This window comes from Eubalaena glacialis, chromosome 1, assembly GCF_028564815.1.
Source record: "Eubalaena glacialis isolate mEubGla1 chromosome 1, mEubGla1.1.hap2.+ XY, whole genome shotgun sequence".
Taxonomy (NCBI): domain Eukaryota; kingdom Metazoa; phylum Chordata; class Mammalia; order Artiodactyla; family Balaenidae; genus Eubalaena; species Eubalaena glacialis.
In genome coordinates this window covers 28,955,493-28,983,064 of record NC_083716.1, presented here as the reverse complement: position 1 = coordinate 28,983,064, position 27,572 = coordinate 28,955,493, and the positions used below count along the sequence as shown (strand labels likewise).

General features: G+C 41.5%; 1 protein-coding gene across 5 annotated transcripts in view; it reads right to left on the bottom strand.

Annotated features, from left to right (window-relative positions):
- DNMBP (dynamin binding protein) overlaps positions 1 to 27,572 on the bottom strand; it is a 112,165-nt gene that overhangs the window by 38,670 nt on the left and 45,923 nt on the right. For 4 of the 5 annotated variants that reach the window (XM_061207193.1, XM_061207283.1, XM_061207352.1 and 1 more), the window contains exon 4: positions 24,658 to 26,658. In XM_061207193.1, coding sequence (XP_061063176.1) covers positions 24,658 to 26,658 — 2,001 coding nt within the window. Of the gene's footprint in view, positions 1 to 8,274; positions 9,585 to 24,657; positions 26,659 to 27,572 lie in introns of those variants that run through there. The other variant, XM_061207418.1, reaches the window with a different exon arrangement.

Below are 27,572 nucleotides of genomic sequence, written 5' to 3'. Positions count from 1 at the left end.
CAACAAAGATCCCGTGTGCCACAACTAAGAAGCCCACGTGCTGCAACTAAGACCCAGGGCAGCCAAAAATAAAAATTAATTAATTAATTATTTTAAAAAAGGAACTAGTTTAAAAAAATGAAGTCTTCTAATTAGAAGTCTTTCTTTTTTTTAATTTTTAAAAATTTATTTATTTATTTTTATTTAAAAAAATGGTTTTTTTCATTTTTGGCCATGCCACTCGTCTTGTGGGATCTTAGTTCCCCAACCACAGACCAGGGATTGAACTCGGGCCCTTGGCAGTGAAAGCACTGAGTCCTAACCACTGGACCACTGGGGAATTCCCTCTTCTTTCTTTCTAATGCTACATAAATTATTCAGTGTCTTACAATAGATGGTGTTTTAGATTCAACGAAATGCAATATATTTCATCTGTTTGCCTCCTCTCAGCTTATGATTTGAAGGGGTTTCTTGACACCATGGAATGAGGTCCATGATCTAGAATCTAGCCCTGCTCCCTGCTGTGCGGCCATGTACACAAATGTGTATCTTCCCACCAGAAATGACTTGCATTGCACTGTCACACCCCTGTGACTTGACAGCCTGATGTTTACACAGTTCGGGCACATTCTGGTTTCTCAGGAAATATCAAATTGGAAAACTCTGTGGTGTTAGGGAGGGAGTGTCAAGTTTCTGAGCTCCCAGCCCAACATACCTTTGAAGGCTGGGCCTGCCGTGGCACTGAAAGTTAGCTGCTTGGATTCACCCCCCCCCAACTGCCCCCCTTCAACATCCTCAGGTCCGCAGGAATGACAATGCCCTAGAATACTGCCTCTTCCTATCCTACCTCAATTTCTTGCCTTTCCTGGTTATCTTTTTGCTTTTACAGAGACCTGGGATCTCCCCAGAGCAATATTCCTTTACCGTTGATGAAACATTACATAAAAATAATGTAGGTAACAGCTTGTGGAGAAAGCAGACAGTCTAGCTTGCTGAGACTACCACACATGATCCCAGTAGGCAGCATCGCCTTACTTTCTCTAAAGCTTCGATTATCTCCCAACTCTTGACAAAATAGGACCCTTCATTTATTTCCTTTTGCCTCCACATATTTTCTCATTCCGTCTTCTTTGCTTCCTACCTACCCATCTATCTTCAAACAAGCACTGACACCTGATTTTAAAAAGTAAATACACGAAAACTTTGTTCAACTCTGTGTCCCCCTCAGTCACAGTCACACCTCTTTGATTCTTTCTATGAACGGTCTTGAAAGAGTGGTCTTCATGCCCTCCCTCTATGACCTCCCTCCCCCATCTAAATCCTTTGCAAGTAATTCTGCGTCATCACTCTATTCCAGTAATATTGCCTTTTCAGTCGACCGATAACCTCCTCAACAAATCCACAGCATCATCCTTGACTTCCCTGCGGCATCTGAAAGTGTTGGCCATTCTCTCCTACTCTACGCCCTCCGGTTTTCTTCTGCCCTCCCCTAGTGTTCCTGCCCATCTCTCCTCCTCCTGTCCCACGCTGTGGGCGTCCCCTAAGCCCAGTTCTCAGACGCTTGTGCTTTCCCCAGCCATTCCCATCCTCAGAGAAGTCATCCACTCACAGTGTCAGTGATCACGTCTCAGAGGGTGAATCACCACGTGCAGGTCCAGCTCTGACTTCTTCCTCAGGTTCTGGTCCAAACTCCCATCTGGTGTGTAAGATTTCAGTACGCTAGTTCTTCCCCACACTGTGTTCCTCTTTGTCACCACAACTCTGCATCTTTGCTCACAGGCTTTCCCCAACCGGGAATTTTCTCCTTGCTTCTCTCTTCCTATCTCAACCCCACTACTCCTTTAAGCTTTAGCTCAAATTCAAACATCTTCCTAACGTCTTTTCCATTAACTCAAGTAAAAACTGAGCTTTTCCTCTTCTGATTGTCCATAGCATTAACTGTCTATGCTAGATACTTCTGTACTTTAATTATTCATATTTTTACATTTTGTCTCTTCAACTGATCTATAAACTCCTGTGAGGGGGAGGGGTGGGGGGGAGGTATCCTTCCCTGGATACCCTAATGCTTGGTACAGTGCTAAGTACAAACACTAGTTAATAAACACCTGTTGAACTGCGTTCAAAGGGGATATGGGATCTATGTGCTGGTATAGTATGATTGATGATGATGATGATGATGATGATGATGATAGCAGCTCATGTTTATTTAGCATTTACTATGTGCCAGGCTCTGTTGCACTATTCTAAATATTTGCACATCTATAAACTCACCTATTCCTCATAATACTATCATGTACGTACATTATCTGGTTTTGTTGATGAGGAAACTGCAGCATAGAGAGAATAAATAATTTACACAAAGTTACACAGGTAGCAGGGCCAAGGTGGGGGAAGGTACCTAATAGTTCTTCTTATTGCAGTTATAAAATTGTATTTGATTCATTTGCTTATATGCTGCTTTCTGTTCAAAACTGTGAGCTCCTGAAGGCAGGCACAAGTCTTGCTCATCTTATCCAATGTCTCATTAGGGACACGGCTTGCATTTGGGGCAGAACAATTCTTCACTGTGTAGGATGGTCCTACACCCTGAAGACATTTAGTGTCCCTGGTCCTTGCCTCATAAATGCAAGTAGTCCCCTGCACCCTGCCATTGTGACAACCAAAAGATATCTCCACCCATTTCCAAATGCTGGGGCTGAGCTCGCCAAGCCTCAGAAAGCCTGCCACCTCCAGAGCCTTCTACGTACCAAATCAGCACCATCAACAGTCCCTAGAGCTCTGATTTAAGCTAGGTGATTCCCCATCCCAGCCTTCACCACTGCCATTTGGACCATGGATGGATACCTAATCAATGAACGGTTAATTCATATGATGAGGCCTAACTAAAAAACTCAAGCTGAGTCAATTATACTCTCTCCTGGGAATTTGAATTAAGAACTACCAGGCAGATTACACAGAACAGAGGCAGAAGCTGCAAGAATGCCCCAGAGAGTGTTGGGACAACTATGGTTATGTGCAATCTAGTGAAGGAGTAGAAAATATAAGTGGAAGGTGTTGGTCTGTGGTTAGAGAAGACCAAGGCGGAGGCTCAGAGAACAGCAAAAACATCTTGAGGAAAGATGGCCTGTGAGAGAGGGATACAGAGAAAGGGAATAGCTGGTCCACGGGGTACCTGGCGTCAGTCCACTTGTACTAGAACAACAGCCTTAGCCCTCCTCAGGGTCTTAAGGTCGTTTCTGTCTAACCAGAACATAGTACAGTGTTTGGTACTCAGTAAATTTGTTAGATAAAGATACGTGAATGGCTCATGTTTGTTAAAACAGAACCAAATTAGAATAAAAGCTGCAAAAAGGGCTCTGAAAACTGTAAAGCATGTAAATTAAAGTGGTACCACTATTACTACTGCTGATGATGAAATGTCACAGTTCATTCTGCTGAACTTTTGTTACTGCCCAGTTAATTCCTAGGAACAGGCCCCTGGTCTCTGAAGGGGCAGAGACCTCTTGGCACCTGCTATACGCATGGCTTGTAATCAGCCTATGAAATTAAGAAGGATACAAAGCTAATGCCTTGGGGACTTCCCTTGTGGTCCAGTGGTTAAGAGTCCGCCTTCCAATGCAGGGGATGCGGGTTCAATCCCTGGTCAGGGAACTAAGATCCCACATGCTGTGAGGCAACTAAGCCCCCGTGCTCTGGAGCCCACATGCCACAACTAGAGAGAAGCCCGTGTGCCGCAATGAAAGATTCCGCATGCCGCAATGAAAGATCCCGCATGCCACAATGAAGATCCCGTGTGCCACATCTAAGACTCAATGTAACCAAATAAATAATAAATAAATATTAAAAAAAAAAAAAAGCTAATGTCTTGGATTGACTGGCAGATATTTTATTCCAGTAGTTTGAATACAGACTATAGCTACAGAGATATATTCACATACTTGCAATGAAAAGAAACCTTGACTCTGAGAGTCTTAAAAACTTTGAACTATCTGTGTAACACTGGGAAAAATGCCTTCAAATCTGCGCAGGTTTTTATCTTGGGAGAAAAACAAAACAAGAAGATTTTCTTGCTCCACTGCAATTACTGTCCAAACTTTTAAGGAATCGCTTTTACAGTAGGCCCTCTGTATCCACAGGTTCTGCATCTGCCGATTCAACCAACTGCAGAGCGAAAATATTTTTAAAATCCAGAAAGTTCCAAAGCAAAACTTGAATTTGCTACACTGGCAACTGTTTACACAGTATTTACATTGTATTTACAGCCATTTACAGAGTATTAGGTGTTATAAGTAATTGAGATGATTTAAAGTATATGGGAGGATGTGCATTACGTTACCTGCAAATACTATGCCATTTTATCGAAGGGACTTGAGCATCTGTGGATTTTGGTATCTGCAAGGGTGTGAGGGTGGGGGTAGGGTGTTGGTCTTGGAACCAACCCCTCGCAGATACAGATACCAAGAGATGACTATATATCCCTCATCACCACTTCCCTCCTAAACTCCCCGTAATATGCCTTGTGTCTCTGTTGCTCCTATTCCTCACCTCATGTCCCAAATGCAAAGGTCTTTACTTAGAACACATCCTCTCATAGCTTTGCCGCATGTAACACAGTTGAACCCAATCCATTCGAAGCCCTTCTCTGGCTCCCCTAACACAATACTTTTCTGTTCTTCTAAGTTCATTTATTTGAAATGAACCTAAACCTGCACTTCCGGCTTTAACTGTGGTGCTGTAGTAAAAGCACTGGTCTGGGCATCAAGAGACCCAGTTTCTATTCCTGGTCTAAGGATTGACCAGTTACCTTGGCCACACGGTTCAAATTCTCTGAGCTCTGTCTCTTCATTTATAAACTGAGTGAGTGGGATTTAAGTATTTTTTCATACTGTGACTCACATTTTACATTGTGGTTCAGTAGATACATACATACATTTATCTAATCCATGTATGTATGTGTATATACACACACTCAGAAGTATTAAATGCTTACTTTTACTACATGAGATGTACTTGAAACTTTCTATTCATTTCTATTTTATTTTTCAAAAAATGCTAGTTGTAACCCACTAAATAGACTTCAAAACCCAATCACGGGTGGTTACCCACATGTATAAAATACTGGACTTGTTGAAATGTCAGGTTCCTTCTAGTAATAATGTAAGAGGATTTTGTGTTGTAGCCTTCCAACCTTGAACCATTAGCCTTAACTCACATCTGAATTCCAGCTTCCTATTTCTCTCTGTAAGAGTTCTTCATTTAGATATCTTAATATCACTTAAATTAACCTAGTTAACATGGAATTTGAAGCACCAGGTCCCCTTCCCATCATAACTATTTATGTTATTAGCAAGTGTAAAATCCTAGTGTTGACTTTTGGTCTAGTAATGGTAGAGTAACCTACACTGTACTAACCTCCCTATTGAAAATTATTAGCAACTCTGGACAAGATTTTTTTTTTTAAATAACTGTGTGAAGACACTAGAAAGCCACCAAAAGCAGCCAGAAACTGGAGGGGATACGACTCGAAACATGGATAGAAAACTAGGTAAGATCCCTATTTACCTGATACCTCCTCCCCCTACCCCAAGGCAATCCCTAGTCTTTCAGCATGCTGGAGAATAAAGCAAAAACTGAGAGCCAACAAGTGGTAATCTCATTGGGTTGCAGAGTCAAAAAGGTTCTGGGGCTCTGAAGTGGCTTGATATTAAGGGAGAAATCCTGCAAAAGAGGAAGCTGCAGAGAGGACAGCCCCAAAATCTATGCAGAAATTCCCTTCAAATCCTTGAACTGTGCACGCAGTGATGAGACTCCAGGGAACCCAGCAGAAAGCGATAACAGCTGGAGGCTAAAGAGCGCGGCAGATATTCAAAACTCTCTGCAGCTGGGAAGACAGTTTGAAATCTGAGTCCCTTCAAATTAGGAAGTTCAATAAATATGTCCAGTGTTCTACTTAGAAACCTCTGCAGAGCTGCACCTTAGGAGTAAGGCCCACCTCCCAGGACGAGGAGCCACACCCTAGGACTAAGGGCAAAACCATAACAAACCTGCCCTAACAAAAATCTAAGCTTGAGGCCTTCACAGGAGAAACTGATACGACAGGTGAGGGGAAGTAAAAATCCTGGCAGAACAACTTGGTTTCTAGCCTGGGAGATGGTCGAGGAGCAGGCACTGAACAGCGCTTTGTTTCTCAGATGCAGCAGGTGGAGGGTGGGGAAGAGTGGGAGAGAGGAAGGCATGGGCATTCCACTTGGATAATTACACCTGCAAACACAGGGTCCGAGGGCAGATGTCTGTCCAGTTGTGGGGGGGGGGGTGTCAATCTGGATCTCAGCAGGGCAGGGACCATGCAGTGACAGTCGGGGTAGGGGAAGGACTTGTAAGGGGGAAGAGAGGTGGGTAGATAAAAGATGAAGAAATCATAACTTATGAGCACCTACTATGTTCCAGACATGTGATTAAGTGTTTTATTTATATTATCTCACTATGAGACAGGTATGATCATCTTCATTTTACAAATAAGAAATCCAAAGCTCGGAGAAGCTAAGTAATTTGTCTAAAGTTACACTATTAGTAAATGGTGGAGCTGAGATGTGAATTCAAGGCAGAAGACCAACTCCAAAGCCTGTTTCCTTTCTGTAATCAACTGTTGTGACTGTGTAACTTTCAGGAAGGGCAGTGGCACATGTGCTGTAAAACAGCTAGCAAAGAACATCAGAAAATGAAAAGATCTCTGGGACAGGCTAAGATTTTGTTACAAGTCAAGGAGGATATTAGCGGTATAAAAAGGGGTGTCAATATGAATATACTATCAAAAGTTAAGTCCTCAAGTGGAGAGAGAGTTGTAAAAATGGAAATGGTGTAAGGTGGAACTGAGCTGATTTCAGAGAGCTCATAGGGCATATTACAACACTCCAGAGAGAAGGGTTTGACTCCTAAGTCAAACAGAATAAACACAATTAGGAGGCTTAATACAATAAGGAACTAAAGATAGGAAACAAAGTTCATCTAAGGAATGACTGTGGGGGAAGCGAAAAGGAATGATGCAAAAACTAACCTAAGGAATCACAGAATCAGATTTTTTTTTGAGCTGGAAGGAATTTAGAAGTCATCCAATCCCTATCATTTCAGAGCAAAAATGCACCTAGGAAAAAACACCTAGCTGCTAAATATCTCAGCCTCCCAACTAAAGCCGGGTTTCATTTTTATCTTTATAAATACAGGTAGAAAGCCTGCTTTGTCCAAAATGGTGCCCTGGAAATTCAAGTTAAGTCAAGCCTGTGTTGAAAGACCACTGGATAAACCACTGGCAGTTCCAGAATCACACCAGGGACTTATGTTTTCAGTGGCCCCCACCACAAATCTAACCGGTGGGCCTATTCTGAAGGAGACCTGGATGAGAAAGCTTCACTTGGGAGGAAGGTGTGACATGGATTTTCCAGAACGTTCACATTTTCTGACTCTAATCCTTCTCCTATCATCATATGCTGGACTCCCCCCGAATTGGCCAAAACCAGAAAGTCTGCTTGGCATGAGTATAACACATATTAAAAAAAAAAAAAATTAAAGATTTAACAGGAACAACAACAAAATAAAATAAACATAGTTCATTTGAGACCTGGAGAAGAGAAGACAAACTGGCAAGAAAGAAAGAACCTCTAATGATTAAAGACTCTTAATATCCCCATTTTACAGATACCTTAGTTAAAGCTCAGTGAGATGAAGCCATCTGAATACCTAACATGTACAAAGCACCATGAAGAATATAAATAATCTTCTCATTTCCACAAGGGTTTTAGTGCTCACCATTCACTTAAGATTCCTGAATGTCAAGGAATGAACAAACTATAAAACAAGTTAAGTCTTCCTTCCCCCTAATGTCTAAAGCGCAGGGATTGAGAGAAAGAAGACGCCAGGAAAAAAAATTTTCACTTGGTGCCCTGGTAAAGAACTTGCCATCTCCATAAGACAAACAAAAGATATTAAAGTAAAAAAGGAAAGATACCTGGGATTAGAGACCCTGACAAAAACCAAGAAAGGTAAAGGAGAGTTCCCATGACGACAGTCTGATTTTGAAAGCCACGTCGCAAATTTACAGCACTATGCACACTCTCGCTCTGTGACGTGCCACCCAGAAGAATTAAATCTCTAAGGCTGTTCTCACTCAAGATACACTTAATAAGAATTTTGGGGGCCAGGTTCCTTAAGTATACAAATGTACCTGGTACCTGGTAGAACCATCACCCCTTTTATCTATTTCCAGGTCTTATCCTCTAAGAAGCCTGGCTGAGTTCATACCTTGGGCTCTCTTCCTGTTTTGCACAAATTCTGAGCGTCTCAGGGTGCTGGGTGCTGTGCTGCGGAAGCAGCTATTCCTTTTCCAAGTCTCCCGGCCATTTAATTTTCTCTCTTCCTCTAAATGCCAGCTATTCTTCTCTAATGAAGTGCCCCAAGGAATGCCACGATGATGTTCTCCTTGGTTCCCCCTGGTCCCCTGATTCCACAGACCCTCCGGGATGACCCCTCTGCTCCCAGGTGCCATCATTCCTAGTCTGTCAATGCCATTACACTCCAAAGTCTTCATTTGGTGGAGAGAATCTGTTCCTCTGTAATTCTGAAATTTATATTCACAGTTTGCAAATAGAGTATCAGAGCCTCTATTCTCCATATCAAAATTACTCTGATCCCCGGCATGAGTCTTCACTTTGAGATCGATTTTATCATTTTGATAAACATTCCTGTCCCTGTCACAGTATTTGACAAATTCATTACCTTCACTGACACCATTCAAGTCTGGGAAGTCCGCAGACTGACCATTAGTATAATTCCCAGGAACGTGATATAAATCATTGAGGTCTCTATAATAAAAATTAGTTTCTTTACAATCCTCAAGATTGTAATTAAAATTCCTACGGTCTATATGCCGGTGTTGAGGCTGACCAAAATTCTCCACAGAATCATCCAAACCCCTGTAGCCAGTCCATTGTCCAGTTTCTTTAGAGTCCTCAGCATTACGATCCAGATTCTTACGATTTACGCAGCCATTCGTCTCCCCATATCCTCCAGCTTCCCAGGTTACATCTGGGCTTCCTGCAAACCAATCATCCTTAGTCGCAGGGTTTGGATTCCCATAATCTACGTTTTCTGAATTCTTATAATCATTACAGCCTGGAGTCACACTTCCGTGGTACATACAGTCCTTTCTACTTTCCTTTGCTTCCTCATTGTCCATACAGCTTGGTTCACTCTGCTCAAAATTCCAGTATCCACAATGCCTTTTTCTGTAGGGCCGATTCTGCCCTGTGGTCTGGTATCTGGAATCCAAGTCACCTCCTCTGTAAAGTCCATCCAGCGCTGTAAGGTCCCTTTTCTGTAGACTCCTGCAATCTTCACACTCCCAGCTGGAGCTCCAGTGCCCTTTCTCCTCCAGTTCTCTTTCTTTCCTCATCTCGTGGGTTTCACACATATTCACTGTGCTCAAAGACACACGCTTTATCGCTCTCTTCCATGGGCCTGGGTTGAGCTGAGATGTGGACAGGTGCAGTGTAGCCTAAGGCTGAATCTGTCCTCCTTAAAGTGTCTTAAAATGTCTCCCAAAGCACTTTAAACGTTCTTCTTGCTACTCCAGTTGGAGCACGGGGAGATGTGAGGTTATTTCGACCTCAGGATCCAATCAGTGAGCTGCTCTATCTTTCCCCAGGGAGCCCAGAAGGTAATTAGTAACTAGGCGTTCACGTGATTGGAGTTGGCAGCTTTGTTTGGTGTTTCCCTCAAGCTGGTCAAACTGGCTTGGCTGCTTTATGAGCTGAAGGTAAGAAGCATTTTTTTGCAGAAAAAGCAGAGTGAAAGAGAAACAGCCCCCTTTCAAAGCCCGAGGTAAGATCATGTAACCGTCTCATCTGCCTCTTTAATCCTTCAGTAATCAATCAGGGGTATGAATAAATGCCTTCATGTGCAGCTCAAACGGGACCTCCACTACCTGTCCTCCGAGTTTGGCTTTCTACTCTCCTTGGACATCTGAAACTCTTCGGGACTCCCTTCCCTTTAGTTAGAGGCAGGACTCTTCCGCCTTTGAGAGCTTTGCTTTCATGGGATTCAGGTTACCCGTTAGTGTATACTCAAATCACAAGCTGTTCAAGCTCCTGTCTGCGGACACACTGGCTTATTCCACTCAGGAAAGAAAAAGTACGTCTTTTATTCTGATCTGGTGTATGGGTAATTTTATAGTGTAAAAACTCTTTCCCAGAGGAATACAGTTATGTATGCTTTCACACTTTCCTTGATACTTGTCATGCCAGAGAAGCATCAAAACCATTCATCTCCTAAATCTCTTTTCCATCTAATTCATATAGCATATTTAGGAACTGGAGAATGAGGCTGGAAATCAGAAAGGTGGGTATAAAAGTACCATTGTGAATTCATCAAACATTAGATTATTTTATGTGAAGCACTGTGGAAGAGAAAAGGATGAAGTTGGTCTCTGTCTCTTACGATGCAGGAGCAACACACTATCAAGTAAGATTGCATGTGAAAAGTGCTGTAACAAACAGCAATGGCAATGGCAACAAAGCAGAAGTCCCTGGTGGGACAACTGGATGTTTCATGGAAGTGGTAGCATTTGAGCTGTGCCTTCAAGCATAGCCAGGGTTTCCAAAGACTTTCCACATATGGAGAACTAGGTAATGGGGAACACTCTGAAAGAATACATGTGGAAAAAGTAACAGGGATCATGCTGGGGTAGGTTGCAGCAGATCCCAAGGGACTCGAATGCCACTTATTTTATTCAATGGATAATAAAGAGTCACTGAAGGTTTCTGAATAGGGGAGTGACATGCTAAGAGAGTCTTTAGTAAGATTACTCTTTCAGCTATCTGGTCATCTATCAAGTATTCTTGAACTTTTATCTAATCCCTATTTGTGAAACAATGTAACATACCCTAAGGAGACCAGGGTTATATGCTTTGTCAATAATGAGATGTTTACTCTTGGGTAAACCACTTATTCTCTCTGGGACTCAACCGACCCAGCTATAAAATGAGGCAGCTGGCCTCAATGACATCTTTGATTCCTTCAGTTTTAAAAATCCGTGCTTCTATTTTCCTCGCAACTCCTTTTTCCTTTCCTCAAATACCTAATGTGCTGTTACACACCTTTTAGGCTCTACACTAATAGTTACTGAATGAACCTCTAGATTGTTAAATCTGATTTTCATGCAAAGGTTTTTGTTCCATAGTTCTGTTGCAGTAGTAGCAACAGCCCTGGCAGCTGCCGTGTTGTCAAGTGTGTATTAAGTGCCAGGATCAGGATGAGGGGCTAGGAAGTTGATATAAATGTTCTTTGATCTTCACTAACTGTAAGGAGGATATTATATTATCTTTATTTTACCACAGATAAAGAAAGAATCTCTGAGACTTTGAAAAACCTGTCCAAGATCACATAAACCAGTACAAGGAGGGGCCATAATTTGAATCCAGATCTGTCTGACTTCACGGCACTAGACTCAGAGGAGTATCTCAGAAACATAGGAAAGCCTTAATTTCCCTCAAACCAAGTAAACAAACAAGTACACTCTATCATGGTCTAATTCAGGGGTGGACCACTGCCGAGGCAAGTGTGCACACACCTCGCCCCACGCTGCCGTTCCGTCTTTGTCTCCAGTCTTGGCCTACTTCCACCCTGCCCCAGTGCTGATCCTCACCACCCAACTGCGATGAGCACTGGTACCAGCACAGTAACAGAAAGACTGTCCAGTATCGACTGGCTCAATCATCTAAAACCTACTGCCTAAACCCAATAAAGACTGTGATTTGGTTCACAAACCAATAGGATGACAACGTAATTTGGGAGGACAGTTTTGACTATGAGTTATACAGAGGAACAGTGTAAAAGAGGGCACACGGGAGGAGGAATTAGGACAGCTAGCTTCTAGAAGTTCAATTTCTGCTAATAACCAGTTTGTAGCTATGCTTAACTTCTCTGGCTGTCAGTTTTCTTATGTGTAAAATGAAGAAGTTAACAGTTTCTCTGCCACTTTAAATCTAAAATTCTACGATCTTACTTATTTCTAAGTTAAAAGTAAAGATATATCTTTCCTTAACTGTTATGGAAAACAGAGTTTCCTTTGGCAACTTAAAGTCTTTGATAAAGCTAGCATGATAAGAAACACACCTAGTAAATCGACCAAGAGAACAGATAAAAAGAGGATAAGTTACAGGTAAGAAGGATACTAGTTATAAAACAATCCAGTAGTAAAGGTTACACAAAGGTAAAAAGAAATGATCTTTGGATGAGTGGAGAGTGAATAGCTGGTTATAATATGGAGCTCCCCTCTCCCCACCTCACCCCCTCTTCTCTTTTTCTAAGCCCTACTGCCTGTGGGACTTTAAAGATATAGCCTGTATAAAAATGTAAACTGCCTCAGGTTTGCCTCATTACTGAGACCCAGAGCTAATCAAAAGCCGTGAATGGGTTGCTCTTTTCATGTGATAAATCTGTGTGCAAAGAAATGTGGCCCAAGGGAAGGAGGAGCATAAAGGAGGAATAACTTTCGTATTTTTCTCAGTCCTAGTCCTACTGGTGAAAGACAGCTTTGTAGACAGTTATCTTCCCTTTCACTTGATACAACAGTCACATTCCACAGGCCCTCTTCAAAAGCCCTGAGCCGCACTCTGCCATGATGTTTGTTACTTGTTACTACAGGGTGGGTGATCAGCTACAATGACCATCCGTGGATAGAAATTCTCCGAACATAATGCTAGAAGTGAAGATGGGGCAGCAGGATTTGAAGGATGAGAGAAAAGAGGCAGAAAGTAGAGGAAAGGTAAAGGAACAAAAGAGAGGAGACAGTAAAAAAAAAAAAAAAATCTAGTAAGAACAGGTAATTACCTAAACTTTTCACAGTATCTCTGTAACTGCCCATGTGGTTCCTCCAGCCTGATGATCAACTCCTCCTCACTTTCTAAGACTCTGCCCCAGTGACGCTCTCTGATTCCCACAGTTCTTGCTATTTTCCAGAGCACCATGCAAATATCCCTCTCATCTTACCTGTTACTTTATTATACTTGTTTACCTCCTTTTATTACACTGAAAGCTTGAGGGCAAAGACCACGTCCAATCTCCAGCACAGCTCTGTACGTGGGGCACAAGAGGTACTCCCATGTTTAATGAGTTGATGGTGGTCATATATATTGGGCACATGCTAGATGCGAGGCAGAGGGCAGGAGAGCTTACAAGTTAAAAGCACAGGCTGTGCTTTTTTTTGAATCCTGACTCTGCCACTAACTAGCTATATAATCTTGGGAAAGTTACTTAAGCTCTCTAAGCCTGTTTCTTCATCTTTTCACCATCAAATCTACCATCCTACCTGCATCTGTAACCATCTGCTCTGCTTTCCCTCGTTAGAATGGAAGAACTGTCTCTACTCTGATAACAGGCCAATCTCTCTCTCTGTTGGTTCACTGATCCACTCCCTCCTGACCCCTCAAAGACTTTGTTTCGGCAATTAGGCCCTCCCTCTCCTGCTCTTCAGTGTGCCCACTCTAACCATCAGTCTCATGAGCCTATGAATGTTTCCCATCTTTTAAAAAATTTTATTTATTTATTTATTTTTGGCTGCATTGGGTCTTCGTTGCTACACACGGGTTTTCTCTAGTTGCGGTGAGCGGGGGCTACTCTTTGTTCCGGTGCGTGGGCTTCTCATTGCGGTGGCTTCTCTTGCTGTGGAGCACGGGCTCTAGGCACGCGGGCTTCAGTAGTTGTGGCACGCGGACTCAGTAGTTGTGGCTTGCGGGCTCTAGAGCGCAGGCTCAGTAGTTGTGGCACACGGGCTTAGTTGCTCCGTGGCATGTGGGATCTTCCCGGACCAGGGCTCGAATCTGTGTCCGCTGCATTGGCAGGCAGATTCTCAACCACTGTGCCACCAGGGAAGTCCTGTTTCCCATCTTACAAACAACTTCTGCTTTGAAAGACTTGAGCAAGCCAAATACTCAATGCCTCTATTTCCTTACCTCTCACTCTATCTTTAATCCATTCCAATAAGGCTTTTATCCCTTTGTTATCACTTTACTGAAACTGCCCTTGACAAGGTCATCCAATCCAATGGTCATTTCTGAGACTTCATCTTACTTGGCCTCTCAGTAGCTTTTGGACACAGTCACTTTCTCTTTCTTAAAGCTCTTCCTTCACTTGACTGGCTGCTCCTTTTCCTTTGTACCCAGTTACCTAGCACACAGTAGGAATTCAAGAAATTCCTTGACTAGGAATGTGGTTTCCACTCTTAGTGCAGCTGCCTCTCAGCCTAAGGGTTAATTAGGAGGAGTTGTAAAGAAGACCCTATCATTAAGGTTAAAGTAACTCAAGGGATATCAATACAGCAACAGCCTCCAGCTAAGTGGGAAGAGGGTCTGGAAATGAGGGAGAAGACAGATACTTAAGATCAAAAAGTAAGTTCCCCAGTAAAGGAAGAGACTATGGACTAATGAAAAGACAACTGACTGGGATAGGGGAAGGCAGAAACACAGAGAAAAGAGTCTGAGAGCACTGTAAAAAAAATAAAGACTGGAATACAGGAAAATAAGAGGTGCTGGGGGGATCAGATATACTTTGAAGGATGTAAATGTTCTAAATGGACAGGGCTGTGAGAAGCATTCAAGATGTTTTAGAGTTTAAACCTTATGATGAACTTAAAGGTGAGTTAGGTGAGCGTTCAAATAGAGAAACTGGAAACCGTGAGCAGCTTGGGGATGTTACTAGTATGAATGAGTAAACACTTTGGAAACTTAAGTAACTTCATGATAAGCCAATAGTCAAAAGTATATCTGTGAGGAAGGATTAAATATTTAAAAAATATATATGTCAATACATACATATATGCTCTTAAATCCACAGATATATGTAATTTAGCAAATAGTTTTCAACCAATGAGAGTACTAAAAATGTTATTGTTGGCATAAATTATTTTGGAAGTAAGTTGGCAAGAGTCAGTTGGGATCCCCTTCCACCTTGAGCACTTGCAGATCTGAGTTTTCCAACTGTTGCTTCCTACCACCCACTCTCAGAGGTCAAGCAATCCCTCCTTAAGTCAAAACACGCTGGCACTTCACTGTGGCACAGTGAGAATGTACATAAAGCTGTACAGTGAAACCCACCTGAATCTGAATCCTGGCTCTCCCACTTACCAACTGTGAGACTTTGGGCAAACCTCAGTTTTCTCATCTGTCAGATGTGGACAATTTTGGGAACTGGAAAAAGTGTATAAAAGCACCTAGCACATTGTTTGACAAAGTATAAGCGCTCAATTATTTATAATTGCTGTCATCATCCTACTCTTTCAGTTCCTATCTTCCAGACAGCTCACTCCCTGGGCCTCTTCTCTTTTTCTCTATCTATACTTTTTTTGTTTTTTGAAGTAATCTCATTAAATGTCATGACTTTAAATAACATCTATGTGCTGAAAGAATTTATGTCTATGTGCTGTCAAAATTCGTTTGTCCCAAATTTATGTCTCCAGGCCTAACTCCTCTGAACTCTGGCCTGTGTATCAAATTGTGCAGTTGACCTCTGCCTCGTCCCACCTCCCCCACCAACCAGCGTCTCCTGCACTCTTCACCATTAATTGAGAAATTACTGGCAACTCCAATCCTTCCAGTTGCTCAATCTCAGGGTCATCCTCATCTCTTTCACCTCACATCCAATCCACCAGCAAGTCCTACTGGCTCCAATTCAAATATACCTTATATGTGATGCTCAAAATAACTGAGCACTTCTCCTCAACCCCACTCTGCCATCCTGGTGCAAGCTACCATCACCTCTTGCCTGGATCATTACAGTAGCCTCCTAACTGGTCTCTCTGCCTCTGCACTTCTGTCTTTTCTCAACGCCGCAGCCAGAGTGACTCTGTAAAGTTCTAAGTCAGATCATGTTGCTCCCCTGCTCAGAACCTTCCTGGGGCTTCTCGTCTTACTCCGAATGATGGGCTACAAAGCCCATGCCTTTGCTCGAGTTGAACTGGCCTCCGTGCTATTCCTCAAACAATAGGCACACTCTCATACTTGCTGTTCTAGTTGCCTGAAATAATCTCCCCCAACCCCCAAAATGGCTTGGCTGGCTTCCTACAATCATTCAGATCTTCACTCAAAAGTCACTTCCCTGATTCCATAGGTTCTTTTGCCTCCTAATAATACGCATATTTTTACTTATTGTTTGTCTCTCCCCATGGGGGCAGAGATCGCTGCTGTAACTCTAGAACGCTGCCTGGAATATAGCAGGAGCTCAACAGTATTTATTGAATAAATAACTGCCCCAGAGTTTTTCATCTTTGGGGTCTTGCTACATCTGGTAAAGTGAACAGTAGTAGTCAACAGGCTCAGGTAGCCAGTGGCAGCAGGAATGCCTGTGGCTGAGGCAGGAGGCTAGCTAGAGGCAGGTCCTTTCACTAAGTGCTGCAAAGCCTGGGTGAAATCTGAAACCCATACTTGGAAGTCCCTGGAGCTATTCCAGTTTCTCCACCCCTCCGCCTGGAGCTGAGGTGAAGAAATGTTCACAAAGCCACACTACAAAGTGCAAAGACTAGTGAGTCACGGGCTAATTATAAGTAAGTTAACCATTCCTAGCTACGTTTCTTGACATACATTAAACCCTGTCTCCTAAAAGGAAAACTAGCTTCTGTCCTGAATCAACATGGACTCTGAATGGCTTCTGACTATGGTTGCTGTTTTATGGATTTATACCAAGATAAAATCCATTACAAGTAACTGAGCTAATTTTTACTGAGCCAACACCCTGAACTAGATGTTACAAAGGCCGAGGATATTGGGTTTTTTCTTATGTACTGACAAACTAGAAAGAAAAATCATTATTTCTTTTACATGAACTTTTATATCTTGAAAGACCACAAAACGTTTTACCTTTTAAACTCTATTACTTTTTACTAGTTTGGGAAAGAATTCTTATACCTGAGGCATTCCAAGGAGTCTTCAGAATAATAAATTGCTTCTGTATGTAGAAAAACTATACTTTCAATTTTTAAAAATCTGTCTGGAATATTATGTATCACTTCAGTGTAAAGATGTTATTATTCCATATCATTCTCCAACTGGTTAACCTAATGGCTCTCTTTAGTAGACCTTAGATCTCACCCAATATCTTGGTGAAAATGTTACTTTCCTGAAAAACATATTCTGATTTGATGTGCAACAGTCATTTAAAATTCAAATTAAAAATTACCCCGAGAGTCTCTGGTCAACCTTCCTCCTGGCATTACCTTAAGGGGAGACGTCTAGGAGCAAGGCTCCTGATGTGGAAGAGGCTGACTCTACAATTTACCATCCACTGCACTGATTTAGAACAACAGGGTCTTGGCCCACATGGAAATTAACTACGGCCATAATTCAAAGGCAGCAAGACAGAGAGACAATGTGATTAAATACAGAAGTCAATATCAGTATGATCACTAGAGTTTCAAAGATACACAAATATGAATGATACTATGACTATATCCTTTTTATTAATCAGTGTATAGCCAGTGCCTGGGTCATACTATGCGCTGAAGAAATGTTTGCTGAGTAAAGAAATGAATGTACAACCCTGACTGTCCAATTCAGGCATGTGAACCTCTCCTCGAGGTAGAAAAGGACTATGATATGCTAAAATGAGATTCTCTCAGGGCCACAGGATGTAGTTCTAATAAGGACTTCTAAAAGTAACTTGTACTGGTAAATCTGAAAAGTCTGTGGACTAACCCTGAATATTTCTACTGCTTCAGAAGCCAAACTATTTATCAGATTTGAAGGTACCATTTTTGGTTTTGGTTTTGTTTTGGCCATGCCCCGCAGCTTACGGGATCTCAGTTCCCCGACCAGGGATTAAACCCGGGCCATGGCAGTGAAAGCCCGGAATCCTAACCACTAGGCCACCAGGGAACTCAATTATTATTATATGCTTAAATTATTAAGCAATTTATTACTCTGAAGACTCCTTGGAATGCCTCAGGTATAAGAATTCTTTCCCAAACTAGTAAAAGGTACTGTGTTTTAGATATGGACTTCTACTTATTAATTAGCAACTCATTTGACCAGAAGCTCCCGGAAGGCAGACAACACATCTATGTTTATTACTATATACCCTGCCCATAACACAGTGCCTGGCACATGGTAAAAACTTAACCAACATTTGCTGGATGAATGAGTGATTGACTCGATACCATCCTGAAGCCTACAATGACATATCATTCCCCAACACACTATACTCACAAATGCCTCCTAGTATTCTACCCTGACTCTACATGACAATTCCAAACTTAAAACTCCTAATTCTCAGACATAGCCAAACACTGGCTTACCTAAAACTACTAATAATGGACTTCCTATTTCCAATAATTGAAGTTTAGGCCAACCATCTCACAGAAAGAAAGCTTAAAAAGTTAGACGAACTATTTAAAAAAAACTATCAACACAATGACAAGATGGTAGAGTACAGGCCAAAACCAAAAGGAAAACTAGAATCCAGAGAGGTAAATAACCACAGAAACTACAATGCCCTGGGGCATCTACCAGTCCCAGAAAACTCAGCTTTTGTTTCAATGGCCCTCTGGGGAGAAGAGGTCAATAACCCAAAGCCCAAGGCAAGGTAAGGAGTCTAAAAGGAGACCTTTTCTATAATAAGCTAAGATTCCAGAGACTCCTGAGAGAGAATCAGAACTGGACCAGCCCTCCTGCAAAATTACATCTCGGGCTCTAATACCTTCACCGTCCAAGATACTTTAAGCCTTGAAATTAGTTTAAGGTGGAGGTGGACTGAGAATGATATCGTTTCCATGTGGGAATTCCTCCTCAGCGTTGCTTAGGGAATTTATATGTCTTTCTGAATCGTAAGAAAAAAATCAGCTGAGAAATCTGGAAAAAAAGGAGAAAATACTATAATTCGCTGTGAGAATAAAGCTTAACAATAAATGCGGAGACATTACTGGTTTAAAAGAATCTACCAGTGTCAAGTTGAAAGCAAGAGCAGAAAATACTGACCCACAGAGTAAAGATTAAGGTTGACCGGGACAAAAGTACATAGGAGAAAAGTGTCTAGGATCTAATCAGTTAGTATCGCTTGTAACTGTTGCTATGTTATGAATGTGTTTATAAAGCACGTGTGTTCATGGCCCTGTGTGCTAACAGTGAGTCACTCTTGCAAATAAAATAAATACTAATAAGCTTATTTGCACAGTATATTTTATATAAACCTTGTAAGTGATGGTCCAAGAAATATCAAATTTTAGAAGTAAAATAAGTCCTTAAATTGGCAATTCCGACACACGATTTTGTGTAGCGTTGAATCTCACTCAGAGGCAAATGTTCCATTATTTTAATACTACTCAAAAATGTTTGCTCAGTGTTTCCCAGTGTTTGTATTTGCTATAGGTTATAGTTCTTTGTAAGTATTTTAACAAGAGAAATGCAGAGAAGATGTGAATATTAATATTGAATCATTATGTTGTATTACCTGAAATTAACATCATATTGTATGTTAATTATTTCAATTAAAAAATTTTTGAAAGATGTGAATATTGTCACAAATTTATTGTCTAAAATTTGAATTAGCAAAACAATATTGATTCCAATGGCAAAGTCAAAATCAGAGCAAGTAGACAAAATATTTTCACTGTTAAAAAAGAATATAAGGGACTCCCCTGTTAGCGCAGTGGTTAAGAATCCGCCTGCCAATGCAGGAGACATGGGTTTGAGCCCTGGTCCGGGAAGATCCCACATGCCACGGAGCAGCTAAGCCCGTGCGCCACAACTATTGATCCAGCGCTCTAGAGCCCGTGAGCCACAATTACTGAGCCTGTTTGCCACAACTGCTGAAGCCTGTGCACCTATAGCCCATGCTCCGCAACAAGAGAAGCCACTACAATGAGAAAGCGGCTCACCGCAACGAAGAGTGTCCCCCACTCACCGCAACTAGACAAAGCCTGTGTGCAGCAACGAAGACCCAATGCAGCCACAAATAAATTAATTAATAAATTAATTTTTAAAAAATATAAGAATACATATGTATAACTGAATCACTTTGCTGTACAGCAGAAATTAGCACAACATTGTAAATCACCTATACTTCATTAAAATTTTAAAAGAAATACTCAATGCAAATAGTCGCTAGAAAATTAAAAAAGAAAACCTGTCTGTACAAAAAAAAAAGATTATGAGCTTATGCAAAGCAACATGTACCCTAATGGCCCCACCTGAAGATGTTTTTGGATACATTCTTAACACTCAACCAACATCAAAGGAAACTTCTTTCTATGTCTGGAATATTAGTCACAAAACAAAGATCAATCCCATCAGATAGGGCAACTAATACTTTGTGTATTTAAAATTTTGTTTTAAAAATCACTTTTAAATACTAAATATTTGTGGTATGATTTTACAGTTTTAAAATTATTTTTATTTAACATTTATTTTGTGTTAATATTCCCTTCTTTTAATGTTTTATATTATCAGATGTCTAGTATCATGTTAATTTTCTAATTTTGATAAATATTTTTGAGTTATGTAAGATATTAGGGTTAGGGGAACTCTACTATCTCTGCAACTTCTCTATAAATCCAAAATTATTTTAAAGTAAAAAGTAAAAAATATTTCAAAGTTTATTATCAGGTAGAGAATAATTTTACATGTCATTAAAATATATAATCTCATAATAGTTTGGTTCATAATAATAAAAAATTATGCATTTATTTCATATATATGTGTATATATACATAAAATCTCTGAAACTTTTAGTATAATCCTAACACAGGAAAATTGTTCACTGTTGATTATTACAGTCATTACTGTTATTACTTAAGAACATGTAAATAAAAGTTTTTTTTTAAAATACAGAATAATTTTTAATTTTAGGAATTACCAGGAATTCCAATTTCTTGTTCCTGAATCTCAAAGATTACTGTCCTTCAGGAATTTGGAAACATTAGCTGACCAGAAGCAGCTGACAGAAATAAGTGCAAATCCTCTCTGGAGACAGGTGCCTTCATCTCCGGTCTCAATGTTTTCCAAATACTATGACTAGCACACAGTAAAAGGTAACCAGACACACAAGGAGTCTAGACCACATGAATGAGAACCATGTGACACCAAAAACAGTCCCACTAAGACTTAATATCTTGGAATTATCATATGCAGACTACATAACTATTCTTACCATAGGTAAAGAAAATAAAAAACAAGCTGAAAGATACCTACTGGAAACAGAAAACTATAAAAGGTAATATATCAGATTTGAAAAAAAAATAGAGCTTCTAGGAAATGAGTCCTCATGACGTCATAATTCCAGAGTTTTAAGAAGGAGCAATATGAAGAATAGTATAAAGGCTATATATAGTTAGGTGTGAGTTATACGTAAATCTATATACCATCCTATACTTAAATTGAATCCATTCAATGTATTCCCTGTTGATCTAACTAGATTCAAACTTATACGCATAAGGTGGAGCTGAATGTAAACAAAACAGTCACGTGTATCCTGCTCTAAAACCACCAAGCACAAACCAGAGCCCTCAGTTGACTACAGTTCAAATAAATAAAGCCATACCCTTTCTTCTTATACTTAAGTCTTGCAATTAGAAGTGCTTCTTGGGGTTTCCCTGGTGGCGCAGTGGTTGGGAGTCCGCCTGCCAATGCAGGGGACACGGGTTCGAGCCCCGGTCCGGGAAGATCCCACATGCCACGAAGCAACTAAGCCCGTGTGCCACAACTACTGAGCCTGCGCTCTAGAGCCCGCGAGTCACAACTACCGAACCTGCGGGCCGCGACTACTGAAGCCCACGTGCCTAGAGCCTGCGCTCCGCAACGGGAGAAGCCACCGCAGTGAGAGGCCTGCGCACCTCAACGAAGAGTAGTCCCCGCTCGCCTCAACTGGAGAAAGCCTGCGCACAGCAACAAAGACCCAAGACCTAACACAGCCAAAAATAAATAAAGAAATTAAAAAAATAAAAAAAAAAGAAGTGCTTCTTAATTATATTTTCTTCTAATTTCTCAAACCCCTATTAAATGCCTACCACGTGATAAGCATAGCTAGGCATTTGTCCATACATTTTCTTATTTAAAAAAAGAAAAAAAAAAAAAAAAAGAGGAGGAAGGAGGAGCAATAGCTACAATAAAGAACGTAATTTTGGGTCTGGCACAGCACTGGACTATTTTGCTACCATTAACTGTGTCTGACAAGGGGACCAGCATCTCAGCACCGACAGTCCTTAGCTCTCCAGTAGTCCAAGTTCAAAGTAACAACGGAGGAAGGAGATCTTTGAAAGTTCTGGAAGGTAGAGCAGAAACTTCAATTTCATTCAGTTAAACTAAATTCAATTCACCAAGTATTTACTGAGTCTACTACCTGTTGGACACTATACCAGGTGTGTGGGAAATGACAAACCAACTAATGTACAGTATCTGTCTTCTCATTAGGCTTAAAATTTTCAAGAGGCATATAAACAACTAAATATAATATCAATCAGGATTAGATAAATACTGTTTCGAAAGTTCTTTAAATCTTATGCCTTAAATTTCAAGGTTAGAGATTGTATGGGACTGGATTGGAGGGGTAAAGCCTGGTGCTCAAACTGATTAATTCTGCCTCTTTCAAGGGACTGCTTATATTGCTGGATATACTGTTTATGAAGACAGAAAAAGATGACCTTAAGAGGAACTGTCAGTGATTGCAAGAAATAAGTAATTTCATCATACTAGCAATTGATATAAATAGTACACCTATTGAAAAGCAATCAAGTCAATATTAACACAGCCAATGCTGTATTTGGTGAATGCAAATAAAGAAAAGTTTCCTGATTAAGACTATACACACCTACTGCAGGTCTTTCACAGCATTAAACTTTTAGAACTCAAAAAAACCCCGAAAAACATAGTAAGAACACCAGCTGAATTATTAAATTAGTCCTGAAAAAGAAGGTCAATCGAATGAAAAAGAATACCAATTTCATCCCTCAGTACCAGTCCGTTACTCCATATAGTCCTTTAAAAACACTGCACACTGTTTTTATGCAAAGAAGACATAATATTTCTCTGGAACACTACTAATTCCAATAAGTATCATTATTGAGAAATTCTTGCTACCTGGAATTTGGGAGAGTTTTGTTCTGTCACCTGTATATCTAATGCAAGAACAGTTTACAAGTGTATCTCAAAACTCGTATGTATGGAAGGTGATGGAGAATCTGGGGCTTGCTATGGCTTTGAGGATGTAGCGCTGAGCCAAAGTTCCCTCAGGATTCCTTTTCAGGCACTCTGAAATCGTCAAGGTATCTGGCATTCCCCAAGAGTTCAGATACTCATATTAAATGAACACCCTCTTGAGGACATGTCTAAGTGCTCTCACCCTTGTGCTTTACCTTGAGAGCAAATGTCACCATTGCCCTGTTGAGCACAAATGACCCAGGGGCCCAGTGACCTGGCTGGTCCCTAATTCATCACCCTGCATGTGCTCCAGGACACCCTCCCAGGGCCATGCCTCTGAGTTTGGAGTTCCCGCACAACTGTGCCCACTTGCACAGCAATTCTTGCCTGAGCATATTTTAGACAGAGGTTTCCTCTCTTTCTGTAATCTGTCTGCTTTCCATCTTTCAGAAAATTACTCAATTTCTGGCCTTCTGATAATACTCTTTCTTCTTGGAATTTTTTATTATTTTTTTTTCATTCACTTTTAGAGATCTAAGGGACAAGTGGAAGTTGGTATGTGTACCTGGTCTGCCATCTTGATTTGGTCTCTCTGGGCCACCATTACCTTGTTTTTATTTATTAGGATCCTGCAACTCCTAGATCCACAGAGTGCTTTTTATTATTGACTTTCCTAAGGACATGTAGGTTCAGAGCTCTCTGGCACGCATGCCAAAGGGCATGCAGTCATGCGCTCCTCAGGCCCTAGACCAGTTGCTATTATCTCACTCTTTTCTTCTTCCTACTTTATAACTTTATAAATTATTTCTCCTGATAGGCTGGTGAATACAAATGAAGTCTCCAGAACCTGGTCACCCACAAGTTAAGAGACAGCATTTGAATTTTTGAATGTGCAAGGTGGGAAACAGTAAACCATAGTAGTTAAAGACATGGGCTCAATTCCCGGTTCCCTTAGCAAGCTACTTAATCTCTACTAGTCTTGGTTTCCTCATCTATAAAGTAGCCATATGAATTAACCCATTACCTTCAAGGTAGCTGTGAAGATTCTTTGTGACAAATGCTTATTAATACATTAATAAATGTTTGTTATTATTATTATTATTGAAACTTAGTCCCTGGACCACAAAGATACAACATACCGTTTTCTCATGAGTCTTAGCCTGGAAGTCTTCAGTCCTGAGCAGAGTCTGGCTAAAGAAAGTTATATCTGGGGACTTCGATCTGCACAACTGCTACGGATGTCACAGAGGTACAGGAGGTATAAATGTCACTGAGGTCTGAGCTTTTTTACCTGAGCAGCAAATGGAGTTAGGAGGCTACAGTGGTCATAGGATACATTCAGACAGAGCCATCTAATTGTTGTGACAGAGTGAGAAATTAGGTAATAAAAAGCAAACCATTCCTTAATTGTCCATCATAGATGGCAACATATCCCTAAAAACCTGGGTAGGCTGTTACTTGGACTTGCCGGTGTCAAGAAACAAGTACATACTATCTCCTCATCACTTACCTCTAAGTTGCTGGAGTTCCATGTTCAAACTCTCAATGTTACTCTCGTAGAACTCAAGATTCTCAGGGGTCTCTGCCCTTAGTGATTCCTCTTGCTTCTCCTCCAGCAGTAAGTTCAGCTCTTCTTGAGCCCTGCAGCACATATCCAAGTCCTGTTCCATCTCCTGAATCCTCACCAAGACTAAGGGACACTGGGAAGTCTGGTCCAAAGTCTTCTCCATGTTCTCAGGGCTCTCCTTTTCTAGGGTCTCCCAGCCAGGACGGTTACAGGTTAGGAGCTTGGGGGGTACTGCATTCGTTCTCTGCTGGGCTGAGGGAGGCAGGGGAGCGGGGCGAGACGGTCGCATTGCCAAGGGTGGTTCCGGTCTCAGGTTCTGGTCCACTGGCAAATGGGGAGGAGTGGATGCTGGAGTACAGGGACGGGGTGGCGGTGGCCTTAGAGCCTTTCTCCTCTCGGGCAGCTCCTGCTGGATGATTAGCTTCGAGGAACCTCGGAAAATATCCTTTTCAGAGTTAAAGTCCATGATTGAAAAGTGGCGCAAAATTTTATCTGGTTCTGTGCCGGGCCCTGACAAGCTCTTCTCAAACTCTATCAGTTGTTGTGTCAACTTAGAATCCAGGTCCGTGTTGCCGTCTCCCTGTGAAAGTGCCATTGCTTCCACAGCAGGTGCCTTGTCTTGCAGACCAGGCTTCATCTCTGATCTCTCTGATGCAGAGCAAAAGCTGGAAGCATTTTCTTTGGGTGTGAGGTGCTTTTTCACACACCGCGCCATGCCCTGGAGTTGAGGGCTCAACTGGCTGGGTCTGACTGCCCTGGAAGCTAAACGGGAAAAGGTGCTATGAAGACGTGGCACTGGCTTCTGAAGGGTTTTCGGCTGGGAGTATGTTCTTCTGGGAGGTAGGCTGGAGTAGTCTCTAGTCCTTGCTTCTAGAGGAAGAGGGTCAGAGTACTGGTCGGGGCAGGGGTTGCTTCCTCCTCCTATAGAATAATACTGGTTTTTCTGCAATTCGGGATGAAAAGGTACTGGAGTTTGGGACGCAACACCATTGACCACCTCTGAAGGATCCTTTGTGGAAGAGTATTTGGCAAGAAGCTGTTCGTGCCCTGAACCTGTGCTTCTTGGGGGCCCTTCTGAGGTGCCCGTGTCCCAGTGAGAGTTTTTGTCTTCTTCATACTCAGAAGTCAGATGCTCCAGTGGGGAAGTAGATGTTTCAGAAATAACTGAGTTGGACTTCTCTGCTTTATACTCAGGAGATTCATGTCTTGTTCCTTCCACTTCTAAGTTCTCCGAACAATCCAAAGATGTGTCAGGGATGTTGGTGAGGCTGCTTTCCTGCGGCAGATCCATGGTTTCCTCCACCCTTGCTTGAGGACATAACTTTACAAAGCGGTAAGGAAAGATGCCTGTCCTGCCCTTCAGTGATCCTTCTAGCCAGCCATCTTCCAGGGTCCCCAGGATTCGGATTTTATCGCCTACTTCAAAATCCAACTCATTTGGCTCCAGGGCTTGGAATCTGTAGAGGGCAATCCCGTAGGTGGCTGGCTGCTCGCCTTCCTCTTCTGGCTGTCTCTCTTCTCCTGTGTTGGTATCTACTTCACCGTTAGTAATGCAGTCATCGCAATTTCCAGAACTTACTGACTCATCCACAGTCCTCAGGGGCCCCAAAAGCTCTACAAAACCTTCCGGAAAAATGCCTCTTCGACCCTCTAACTCCCCTTCAAACCAGCCTGGTTCAGGAACTCCAATAATGGTAATCACATCCCCTTCTCTGAAGTCCAGCTCCTCATCCAGCTGGGCAGAGAGCCCCATCAGTGCCCGGGCTTGTCCCATTGAATACTCGGGAATCTGGAGAAGGGCACTCTGTGAGTGCCACTGCCGACTCTGTGAGGAGAGGCAGAGCTCCCTAACACATGAGGACGGGAAGAAGCCCCGGGCACCCCAGCAGCTCCGGCCCTGCAGCCAGCCGGCAGTGGGAGTGCCATCGAGAACCACTAGGTCACCTGAAGAAAGAGAAGAGAAGCAAAGATAATGACCTCGGTTATCACCTCAGCAGGATACTGGTATAACTAATAGTGCAACTCATCATCTTAAATAGCTACCAAATTCAAGGGAATATAAACCTAGAGTTTTAAGTGCATGAACACTTTCTGACAATTTAGTGACAATATAGTGAACATTCCTGTAAACCCATGGTTTTCAAAATGTGGTCTGCGGAACCCTCGGGGTGGATCCCTAAGATCCTTTCAGAGGGTCTGTGAGGTCAAAACTATCATATTTTCTTCATACACTTCATATACTTCAGCCAAAACAATGTAACGTGGCAAACTGAATATAGATTCAAGTAAAAGAATCTAGACTTCTTCTATTAAACCAAATATTAAAGACATCTGCAAAAAATGCAAACCAATGTTACTCTTCTCACTAAATTTTTTTTGTTTAGGAAACTAGTTATTTTTCATAAACTGTTATTTATGTTATTAATGCTAATATGATTTTTTAAAAATAAACTGATAATTTTAAAAATGTCTCAGCTTTAACAGCTAATATGGTAAATATCAATAGACTCACACAAGCAAGTGCTCTTTAGGGTCTCAGAAATGTCTAAGAATGTAAAGGGATCCTGAGATCAAAAAGTTTGAGAAATGCTACTACCAACAATAGTCTGTACCACTGGATTCATTTATAAATGATGAAGAATATATTCATGGCCACTATAGTCCTTTGAATAGATGGATCTAATTTCTCACACTAAATTATATTCAATATCAAAAATCGAACAAAGAAAGAAATCTTCAGGAATGGGTTGGAAGTGCAGGGTGTGGACAACAAACTGTTCATTTATTTTCTCCAGAGCCCTTCTTTTTTTTTTTTAAACATCTTTATTGGAGTATAATTGCTTTACAATGGTGTGTTA